At 42.7% G+C, this 12,427-nt stretch overlaps 1 protein-coding gene across 1 annotated transcript in view; it reads right to left on the bottom strand.

The window, feature by feature from the left end:
- The window catches only part of STRA6 (signaling receptor and transporter of retinol STRA6), a 212,043-nt gene that overhangs the window by 24,817 nt on the left and 174,799 nt on the right, over positions 1 to 12,427 (bottom strand). Inside the window, exons 9-11 of the mRNA XM_069765645.1 lie at positions 8,775 to 8,845; positions 7,138 to 7,199; positions 6,883 to 7,045 (exon numbers count right to left, since the gene is read on the bottom strand). Of these exons, the coding sequence (XP_069621746.1) occupies positions 6,883 to 7,045; positions 7,138 to 7,199; positions 8,775 to 8,845 (296 nt within the window). The remainder of the gene's footprint in view (positions 1 to 6,882; positions 7,046 to 7,137; positions 7,200 to 8,774; positions 8,846 to 12,427) is intronic.

Below are 12,427 nucleotides of genomic sequence, written 5' to 3'. Positions count from 1 at the left end.
ATTTTTACTGGATAACTCTTACATGTTATCATTATAAAATGTGCATTCATAAAAGGTCACCATAAAAGGTTGAACACCATTTGTACCTTATCCTGTTGTATATCCGTTATAAAGTCTGGAACAGCATTCACATGTATTTCCATTGCTAACACCTTTATGTCTTGTGAACATACATCCACTGACATCCTATCTGAGTTCAAGAGGATATGCTGGTCTCACATGCCGGTTAAAATTGGTCAAGCTGTTGTCACCCGTTTTAACATGTAAACACCATCAATCTGGTATAGGCCACCCCTGATACTGGGTGCTTTAAATGGTTTTTCAGGAAAGTAGATTCCAAGTGCTGTACAATACCCAAAATAATAGTACAATACTCCCTGTCTCCTTGGCCAGCGCTATTTCCTCGCATCTGCTTAGATTTCCGAGTTTTGGCTTCAGCGGTGACATCATGTCAACAGTACACATCACCCAAGGAGCCAATCACTGAGCTCAGCGCCTATGCCATCTACTTAAGAACAGCCACTGAGCTCAGCGCCTATGCCATCTACCTAAGAACAGCCACTGAGCTTAGCGTCTATGCCATCTACCTAAGAACAGCCACTGAGCTCAGCGCCTATGGCATCTACTTAAGAACAGCCACTGAGCTCAGCGCCTATGCCATCTACCTAAGAAGAGCCACTGAGCTCAGCGCCTATGCCATCTACCTAAGAACAGCCACTGAGCTCAGCGCCTATGGCATCTACTTAAGAACAGCCACTGAGCTCAGCGCCTATGCCATCTACTTAAGAACAGCCACTGAGCTCAGCGCCTATGCCATCTACCTAAGAACAGCCACTGAGCTTAGCGCCTATGCCATCTACCCAAGAACAGCCACTGAGCTCAGCGCCTATGCCATCTACCTAAGAACAGCCACTGAGCTCAGTGTTTTGATAATGCCCTTTAAGCACAGGACAGGTTCTTGTGACCAGAAGATTACTAGTGCAAAAAACTATTTGTCACGGTTCCACACCTCAGCGTGTCTGGGATGCAGTTACTGAGAGCTCGGCCGTCCAATCTGGTATAGGGGTGTGCTGAAGCTGTCAGAACTTTGATTGACAGCTTGGCCATCCAATCTGGTACAGGGGCATGCTGAGCTGTCAGTGTGTTGATTGGCAGCTCGACTATCCAATCTGAGACTGTGAGGCGTTGGCTGTCTCATGTGTTCACTATTCCAGTTAATGGCTATGCTTCTTAACTGAGCTGAGTTTCCCAGAACACTGCCAGATGTACATTCATCTTGTGAGGTTTGTGCTTAGTGCTCTCCTGTGCGTTGAGTTCTGTTTGCTTGATCTGTTGCCTGAGCTTGGACTTCGCTCTGACCATCCGCCTGTTTAACCTTCAGCTCTGATCCGTTATCCTCCCGTTACTCTGACCTCGGAACGTTACCTGACTACGCTTTTGTCTCTTCCTTCTGTTTATGATGAACCCTCCTGTCTTCCGATCTTGGACTCCTTGACTACTCTGACTCATGGCTTGGCCGTGAGAAGTGACTATTACTGATAGAGGGGTACAAGGCTTGGTGACTCCCGCAAGGAATGACCGGACAATTCAGAGCAGTCTCTGGTACAACAACAAGTGTTTACAACTGTTATGCCCAGGTAAGAAGCAATAGGTTCCCCAAGCAATATGGCGTCTGTCTCCGTATTCGCACTTTCATGCAGCTACACGGGAGCACTGTGTTCTGCCCATCAAGTAAACACTCCATCAACCTCCCAAAGATGAGACAATGACTCGTCTGCACACAATGTTGGTTGGATATTTATTAGTGGGGGTTTTCATCTCACAGAGATTTTTCTTACTATCTTGTTGGCCATACACACCACCATAAACATGCCTATTTGCCCCATAGTTTATTTCAATGGGTGGTGTGAAGTAAACCTCTGGTATACAGTATCTTCCTTGGGATAATGAATCTGGCAGGTTTAAATCTCACATTATTAATTCATCTTTCATCCCACATCTATTATCAAGGGACTGACTAGAGGCCCCTATATGTAGAAGATAATCATTTGATGAGTCCGAGATCAGATAACGTTTATCTGTTATCAAATGTATTTAGCCAGCATTCTCTCAGGTCCATTGGGGTAATGGGGTTAGAAAGACCAACTGCAAGAGAAGTATGCTGCCTTCCAGGTGCGATGATCAAGGATGTGACCGATAGGATACCAAAGCTCTTCAGCTCCAAGGACGTCCACCCATTTCTTCTGATACATGTTGGCACCAATGACACGGCAAGGAAGGACCTACCGACAATCTGCAAGGACTTTGAAGAGTTGGGGAAGAAAGTAAAGGAACTGGATGCACAGGTAGTTTTTTCTTCTATCCTTCCAGTAGACGGGCATGGCACCAGGAGATGGAACAGGATCCTTGATGCAAACAACTGGCTAAGACGATGGTGCAGACAACAAGGATTTGGATTCCTGGACCACGGTGTGAATTACTGGTATGATGGACTCCTCGCCAGAGACGGACTACACCTCAACAAACCTGGGAAACACACATTCGCCAGAAGACTCGCTACACTCATCAGGAGGGCGTTAAACTAGAAGAAGAGGGGACGGGAAGAAAAACATTAGACTCGAACAAAGACGACCCAGGAAAACATACTCAGAAGGGAGGTAAGAACATTTCTAAAACAATCCACAGTGAGGAGATTGGAACAAAACAAAATCCTCTAAACTGCATGCTCGCAAACGCCAGAAGCCTGACAAACAAGATGGAAGAACTAGAAGCAGAAATATCTACAGGTAACTTTGACATAGTGGGAATAACCGAGACATGGTTAGATGAAAGCTATGACTGGGCAGTTAACTTACAGGGTTACAGTCTGTTTAGAAAGGATCGTAAAAATCGGAGAGGAGGAGGGGTTTGTCTCTATGTAAAGTCTTGTCTAAAGTCCACTTTAAGGGAGGATATTAGCGAAGGGAATGAGGATGTCGAGTCCATATGGGTTGAAATTCATGGAGGGAAAAATGGTAACAAAATTCTCATTGGGGTCTGTTACAAACCCCCAAATATAACAGAAAGCATGGAAAGTCTACTTCTAAAGCAGATAGATGAAGCTGCAACCCATAATGAGGTCCTGGTTATGGGGGACTTTAACTACCCGGATATTAACTGGGAAACAGAAACCTGTGAAACGCATAAAGGCAACAGGTTTCTGCTAATAACCAAGAAAAATTATCTTTCACAATTGGTGCAGAATCCAACCAGAGGAGCAGCACTTTTAGACCTAATACTATCTAATAGACCTGACAGAATAACAAATCTGCAGGTGGTTGGGCATTTAGGAAATAGCGACCACAATATTGTGCAGTTTCACCTGTCTTTCACTAGGGGGACTTGTCAGGGAGTCACAAAAACATTGAACTTTAGGAAGGCAAAGTTTGAACAGCTTAGAGATGCCCTTAATCTGGTAGACTGGGACAATATCCTCAGAAATGAGAATACAGATAATAAATGGGAAATGTTTAAGAACATCCTAAATAGGCAGTGTAAGCGGTTTATACCTTGTGGGAATAAAAGGACTAGAAATAGGAAAAACCCAATGTGGCTAAACAAAGAAGTAAGACAGGCAATTAACAGTAAAAAGAAAGCATTTGCACTACTAAAGCAGGATGGCACCATTGAAGCTCTAAAAAACTATAGGGAGAAAAATACTTTATCTAAAAAACTAATTAAAGCTGCCAAAAAGGAAACAGAGAAGCACATTGCTAAGGAGAGTAAAACTAATCCCAAACTGTTCTTCAACTATATCAATAGTAAAAGAATAAAAACTGAAAATGTAGGCCCCTTAAAAAATAGTGAGGAAAGAATGGTTGTAGATGACGAGGAAAAAGCTAACATATTAAACACCTTCTTCTCCACGGTATTCACGGTGGAAAATGAAATGCTAGGTGAAATCCCAAGAAACAATGAAAACCCTATAATAAGGGTCACCAATCTAACCCAAGAAGAGGTGCGAAACCGGCTAAATAAGATTAAAATAGATAAATCTCCGGGTCCGGATGGCATACACCCACGAGTACTAAGAGAACTAAGTAATGTAATAGATAAACCATTATTTCTTATTTTTAGTGACTCTATAGCGACAGGGTCTGTTCCGCAGGACTGGCGCATAGCAGATGTGGTGCCAATATTCAAAAAGGGCTCTAAAAGTGAACCTGGAAATTATAGGCCAGTAAGTCTAACCTCTATTGTTGGTAAAATATTTGAAGGGTTTCTGAGGGATGTTATTCTGGATTATCTCAATGAGAATAACTGTTTAACTCCATATCAGCATGGGTTTATGAGAAATCGCTCCTGTCAAACCAATCTAATCAGTTTTTATGAAGAGGTAAGCTATAGGCTGGACCACGGTGAGTCATTGGACGTGGTATATCTCGATTTTTCCAAAGCGTTTGATACCGTGCCGCACAAAAGGTTGGTACACAAAATGAGAATGCTTGGTCTGGGGGAAAATGTGTGTAAATGGGTTAGTAACTGGCTTAGTGATAGAAAGCAGAGGGTGGTTATAAATGGTATAGTCTCTAACTGGGTCGCTGTGACCAGTGGGGTACCGCAGGGGTCAGTATTGGGACCTGTTCTCTTCAACATATTCATTAATGATCTGGTAGAAGGTTTACACAGTAAAATATCGATATTTGCAGATGATACAAAACTATGTAAAGCAGTTAATACAAGAGAAGATAGTATTCTGCTACAGATGGATCTGGATAAGTTGGAAACTTGGGCTGAAAGGTGGCAGATGAGGTTTAACAATGATAAATGTAAGGTTATACACATGGGAAGAGGGAATCAATATCACCATTACACACTGAACGGGAAACCACTGGGTAAATCTGACAGGGAGAAGGACTTGGGGATCCTAGTTAATGATAAACTTACCTGGAGCAGCCAGTGCCAGGCAGCAGCTGCCAAGGCAAACAGGATCATGGGGTGCATTAAAAGAGGTCTGGATACACATGATGAGAGCATTATACTGCCTCTGTACAAATCCCTAGTTAGACCGCACATGGAGTACTGTGTCCAGTTTTGGGCACCGGTGCTCAGGAAGGATATAATGGAACTAGAGAGAGTACAAAGGAGGGCAACAAAATTAATAAAGGGGATGGGAGAACTACAATACCCAGATAGATTAGCGAAATTAGGATTATTTAGTCTAGAAAAAAGACGACTGAGGGGCGATCTAATAACCATGTATAAGTATATAAGGGGACAATACAAATATCTCGCTGAGGATCTGTTTATACCAAGGAAGGTGACGGGCACAAGGGGGCATTCTTTGCGTCTGGAGGAGAGAAGGTTTTTCCACCAACATAGAAGAGGATTCTTTACTGTTAGGGCAGTGAGAATCTGGAATTGCTTGCCTGAGGAGGTGGTGATGGCGAACTCAGTCGAGGGGTTCAAGAGAGGCCTGGATGTCTTCCTGGAGCAGAACAATATTGTATCATACAATTATTAGGTTCTGTAGAAGGACGTAGATCTGGGTATTTATTATGATGGAATATAGGCTGAACTGGATGGACAAATGTCTTTTTTCGGCCTTACTAACTATGTATGTTACTATAATAAGTAGCAGATGCTAAGCCTATATGCACACAACAGGCTTTTAGGGGGAAACAGCCTGAAAGTCAAAATAACATTGCTGTGACCAAGTTCCTTCTTTATGCCACTTCTCTTAATTGCTTCAGGGTTCAGAAACCCTGAAACAGTTACAAGAAGAGACACACTCATTCTTGGGGCGGTTTGCCTTTGTTAAGAAATTGTCCACTCTCTATACTACACAGTATATACTAATTGACGCTGACGGAAGAGCCGCCGCTAGAGCCATGGAAAAACCTCCAACGTTTTCCTCATGCGGCTTTGACTGGGAAAATTCGGCAGCGGCACATGCCCTATGGCTTCCCACGGCCCCCACAAAGCCTGAAAGCCTGCCACAGATTTCACTGGACCAGATGCAATTGTCCCTTTACTATCATAGGAGGCCTTGTGATGTCAACTACATTGTCTCAGCTCACGACTCCTATGGAAAGCTAAAGTACCTAAGTTAAGATTTTCCAGGATTTTATTACATTTGCTGGCAAACAGCAGGCAACGTGATGCCATGTATGGTACATAATGAGGACAGTGATTGGCTGCAGCAGCCACTTGGATGATGTGCGACATGAACCCAAATGCAAGGACTACAGCACTGATTTGAAGTTGGATTTGGTAAATTAGGTTAATTATGCTCAGATTATCTTTTCTCTGGCTGGCAAGCAAACAATGACCTACATATATTAGAGTCACATATTTCTACTAGTGATGAGCGAGTGTACTCGTTGCTCGGGTTTTCCCGGGCACGCTCCGGTGACCTCCGAGTATTTATGACTGCTCGGAGATTTAGTTTTTATCGCAGCAACTCAATGATTTACAGCTACTGGCCAGACTGAATACATGTGGGGATTCCCTAGCAACCAGGCCACCCCCACATGTATTCAAGCAGGCTAGTAGCTGTAAATCATTCAGTTGCTGTGATAAAAACGAAATCTCCGAGCAGTCATAAATACTCGGAGGTCACCCGAGCATGCTCGGGAAAACCCGAGCAACGAGTACACTCGCTCATCACTAATTTCTACCCCTCCTATATATTACTAAGGCTTTTTTTTTCCATTGGTCACACTTGTCATCAGTATGCATTTTTTTTATTTGTCCCTCTGCATAGAGAAGAATAGTGGGCTATGCTTTTATTTTTTTCTTTACGTTATAATAAAATAGCATATTGTGGCATACAGAAAAAAAAAATGTAGTAAATGTAAAAAGAATTTAAAAAAAATATAAACATTCTGCATTGTCTCTCACCTTCCACTGCCCAGATATAGTACACGATGTAGTCCACTGCTTTTTTTTTATCTTCATCAACAGTCAGTCCAAATCCAGCAAGCATGAGTATAACTTCTCCATCAATAGCGCCACGTATCTTTTGCACTGTTGGGAGGAAACCTGCCAGAAGAAGCAGCGCCACCTGTAGGTTGTATGGAGAAAAGGTAAGTGACAAGTTAGTTCTCGTCTCCAGACTTACAAACACCAAAGCCAAGTGTGTCCCCTGAATTTTACCTGATAGACAGATAACACAGAAACAGTAACTGACAGCAAGGATCTTTGTGATAAGCGAACACCTGCGGGAAGTAGAAAACCGTGTTCAAGCAGGAAATGTGCAATCATTTTTCAATTTTTCACATTAACTGTTTTTTTAAACATTACATGGAATCTGTCACCAGGTTTCTGGCAACTAATCTAAGATGCAGTATAGTGTGGAGACAGAAAAGCTCATTCCAGCGATGTGTCACTTACTAGGCTGCTTGCTGTAGTTTTGATGAAATCACTGTTTTATTATCGGTAGATCATCATTAGAGGACTAGTAAACCTGCTGCCATATAGTCCTACATATTCATGAGCTGTGTAGAACCCCGCCACCATCACTGATTGGCCGCTTTCTGTGTACACTGGGCATGAGCAAAAAGTTGTCAATCATTGGTGTGGGTGGGGTTACACGAAGCTCAGGATTCAGAGAACTTCTAGATTTGCAGCAGAGAACACAGTGATTTTATCAAAACTGCAGCAAACTGGAATCAGGATCTGTCTCTCCATCATGCTGATCTTAGATAGGGTAGGAAAACCCCGGCGACAGATTTCCTTTATAATACCCTGCCCCAATTAGAGGCGGCACATACAGAGGCCACAGCGTGTTTTTTGTCCAGAACATCCACTACATTTACCAGGTCCTGCAAAATGGATGTGATTTCATGAAAACTCTTGCCCACTATCGATTTAAAGATAAACCCAAAATCTGTGGGCTTTATATGCGTTTTTACCCTGTAAGCTTCTATGGAGAACCTAATAAATATATGTAAAAAATTCAGTTGCATTTTTAAGTGCAGAATCCTAGTGTTTCTGTAATAAAAAGCACATCAAAACCACTGTATCAAATGTGCCCCAAATATGTAGAAAAAGGGGAATAACGCAAAAAAAGGAAAAAAAATGCAGCAATCATAACAAATTGCTATAATGTATTTTGATGCGGATACCTGTAGAATAAAAAAAGCAGTGGGAAAAAAGCTACATTTTTGCACATGAGCTTAAAATGGTTTTCCTACAACTCCGACAACCCCTTTTCAATCACTATGTTTCCCACTAGGATAATAATAATAACACCAATACTCAGCTCCAGTGCCGGTGCTGTCCCAGTGGTTTCATCACTGGCTATCCTGGTTATTGTGACACATTGTTATGCCAAGGGAGCCCTGCAGCCAATCACAAATCACATACATCTGGAAGAAGTGAGAGCTGGTGCCGACACTGCTGACTCTAGAGATGAGCATACGTTTTGTTACTTTACTGGATGGAAACATAAGGATTCAGAAGGGGTTGTCCGAGCAGTGGATAACCCCTCTAGTGTGCAATAAAATTGACCTCCATGATTATGTCATTGACTTTATCTTGCATTTTTATAGTGTCAGTATGTAAGACTATGGTCGGGATCACACACAGCGAGATACGGCCGAGTCTCGCAGCTCAAAACCAAGCTCTGGCACCGGCACTCCAGAGCGGAGCGTGCGGCCGCATAGCAATACAATGGAGCTGCACGCTCCGCTCCGGAGTGGCGGTGCCAGAGCTTGTTTTTAACCTGCGAGACTCGGCCGTATCTCGCTGTGTGTGACTCCGGCCTATGAAGGGGACATGAACCTTTTTACCTGTAGTGGAAGAACAAAGATAGGAGCAGAGATTAAGTGCCACCTGTGAGCCAATACTGACCGAGTCTTTGCTGTAAAACACAAAGGAAAAAGTAGATTAGCTAGGGCAGGGGTCCCCAACTCCAGTCCTCAAGGCCCACCAACAGGTCATGTTTTCAGGATTTCCTTTGCATTGCACAGGTGATGCAATTATTACCTGGGCAAGACTAAGGAAATCCTGAAAACATGACATGTTGGTGGGCCTTGAGGACTGGAGTTGGGGACCCCTGAGCTAGGGCATACATAACTGTAATATTTAAAAATATATAAGTCTGAACACTTACACGAGATATATTTGGACCATAAGATAAAAAAATCAGCAACACATCTAAAACCAATGTGGATTTTACTCCAACTTTTTCTGTGGATTATATTTTTAACTGCGTTACAGAGAGTACTAATGAGAATAGAATTACAAAATGATAGTCATGCTGCTGATTTATAAAAATCCACAGCATGTAATGAAATCCATACGGATTTGGCATTCTGTTCAAATCTGGTGTGTAGCTAGCTTATTCTTCATGTAATAAATATCTTGAAATATAGAGTTTTCATACTGACCACTAAAGAAGTTAAAATAGGCCGATGCCTCTTGTTTTCACGAGCACACTATGGCTTGCAATAGGATGACAAGGGCCATCTTAAGGGCAGAGACAGACTGCCGCACTTCTCATGCGAGAATCGCATCTATGGGTATGTGCACACGTTCTGGATTTTTTGCACGTTTTTTCAGCAGTTTTCCGCAGCAAAAACGCATTAAAAAACGCATACATTAACCCCTTTACCCCCAAGGGTTCTTTTGCACGTTAATGACCGGGCCAATTTTTACAATTCTGACCACTGTCCCTTTATGAGGTTATAACCCTGGAGCGTTTCAACGGATCCTGATGATTCTGACATTGTTTTCTCGTGACATATTGTACTTCATGATAGTTGTAAAATTTCTTTGATATTACCAGCTATTCATGAATTTCTTTTGGGGGGGGCGTTTATACCGTTCCACATTTGGTAAAATTGATAAAGCAGTTTTATTCTTCGGGTCAGAACGATTACAGCAATACCTCATTTATATCTTAAACCTAATAATATCCCAAATAAACAGCCATGAAGGAAAAATATGAAAACACCGAAAAAACTACCTTCACACAACGGCCATGAAGTTAAAAAGTAACTTTTATTAATCACAGTATTATATTAAAAATAGATAATGGCGGGTGAACACCTAAGGCACAGGACAGAAGGTGGGCAACCCAGAGCAAAAACTCCATATATGACAATAGCAGCACTATAAGTACAGTGTAAACCAGCAAGTGCCAATGTGCAATCAGTCATGTACAAACATGCAACCTAAATGACAAGAAATAAAATGAAAATACAGCAGTAGAAGTAAATATGTATAATTACCGAATGGAGCGCTCCTGGGGACCCACCACACCCGACGCGCGTATCGCACCGAAATGCTTCGTCTGGGGGTCATTTCTGGGCATTTCGTCTGGGCATTTCGGTGCGAAACGCGTGTTTTTTTTACATTGCCCCAGGGGGGACATCACATTGTTGTGACAGATCACGGATCTGACACTTTGCAGTGCACTGTGTCAGATCAGCGATCACATAGGCACAGTAGGGAGGCTTCCCGGCGCCTGCTCTGAGCAGGTGCTTGAAAGCCACCTCCCCCGTGGCCATTTTGGATCCAGGCCTGCAGGGAGGAGGAGGTAGGAAACCCTCGGAGCAACGCGATCACATCGTTGCTCTGAGGGTTTCAGGGAAGCACGCAGGGAGCCCCCTCCCTGCGTGATGCTTCCCTATGCCGCCGGAACGCTGCGATCATCTTTGATTGCAGTGTTCCGGGGGTTAGTGTGCCGGGAGCGGTCCGTGACTGCTCCTGGCATATAGTGCCGGATGTCAGCCGTTCTGTAGTGGCAGAAAGGGGCTAAGCATCCCATCATTTTGAATGCATTTCGCAATTTTTGTGCACATGTTGCATATTTTTCTGCGATAAAAATGCATTGTGGAAAAATACGCAGCATGTTCATTCATTTTGTAGATTTTTTGCGGATTTCCCACTAATTAAATGCATTGGGAAGCTCCGGAAAAAAACGCAAAAAATCCGTACAAAAACCACGCAAAAAACGTGCAAAAACAGCGAGAAAACCGCGAGTAAAACGCGAGAAAAACACGTGCGGATTTTATGAAGAAAATCTCCAGTTATGTTCAGGAAATTTCTCCATAAAATCCTGACATGTGCACATACAGCGTTTTATGCGCCTTCTGCTGGATGTTCCTCGAGCGTGGGAAAAAAATCAGAAAAGTTCCCAGGCTCGAGTTCATATGAGGACAACCAGCAGAGGGCGCATCACCGCAAATGAAGGTAACTACAGGTCATTAACCTGCTTTCCATTCATTCGCTGGGGTTTTACAGCCAGGAGCACAGCTGCATTAGCAGGGCTCCTGCCTGTAAAAAAATGTAACCCCTTCAGATGGATTTACATCGTGGGACGTGACAGATCATCGGAAGGTATGAGATGTTGTTGTTTTTTTATTTTTCATTTGTTACAGAGCGAGGGTCTTCAGGTGGATTACCAGGATAATAAAATATTCCAACAACCTGTGTTTTTATTTCATTAAAAGACTTTGTAATAATGTGTGTGTGTTTTTTTTTTAACCATTTCAGACTATTGGATTATTAATGGATAGGTGTCATAATTGACGCCTCTCCATTATTAATCTGGTTTAATGTCACCTTACAATAGCAAGGTGACATTAACCCTTCATTACCCCATATCCGACCGCTACACGGGAAAGGGAAGAGAGAGGCCAAGTGCCAGAATAGGCGCATCTTCCAGATGTGCCTTTTCTGGGGTGGCTGGGGGCAGATGTTTTTAGCCAGGGGGGGGGCCAATAACCATGGACCCTCTCCAGGCTATTAATATCTGCCCTCAGTCACTGGCTTTACTACTCTGGCGGAGAAAATTGCGCAGGAGCTCACGCCAATTTTTTCTGCCATTTAACCCTTTAATTTAATAGCCAGAGCGCCCAAATTTTGCACATACACACTACTAACATTAGTAGTGTGGAATATGCAAAAAAAATGGGGATATGACATGGTTTACTGTATGTAAACCATGTCTCATATCATGTCGGGTTTAGGAAGGAGATAGCAAAGCCGGCAATTGAATTACCGGCTTTTAAGCTATCTCGAGCTGGATAAAATATTGATATATATATATATATATATATACATATATATATATATGTGTGTCTCAATGATATATATATATATATATATATATATATATACCTATTCTATGTGTACACATTTATTCTACCTATTCTATTCTAAGCTGTCAGTGTGATTTTACTGTACACCGCACTGAATTGCCGGCTTTTCTCTCTAACACCGCTGCGTATTTCTCGCAAGTCACACTGCTGGTCCATGTGTAATCCGTATTTTTCTGGCCCCCATAGACTTTCATAGGTGTATTTTTTGCGCAATACGGTGACAAACGCAGCATGCTGCCATCTTCTACGGCCGTAGAAGACCGTATAATACGGATCAGTAAAATACGGCTGATAGGAGCTGGGGCATAGAGAAGCATTGTACCGTATACAATCCG

This window comes from Ranitomeya imitator, chromosome 4 (genome assembly GCF_032444005.1).
Source record: "Ranitomeya imitator isolate aRanImi1 chromosome 4, aRanImi1.pri, whole genome shotgun sequence".
NCBI lineage: Eukaryota > Metazoa > Chordata > Amphibia > Anura > Dendrobatidae > Ranitomeya > Ranitomeya imitator.
The sequence above is the reverse complement of the archived record's forward strand: the minus strand, read 5'-3'. Positions and strand labels throughout refer to the sequence as shown.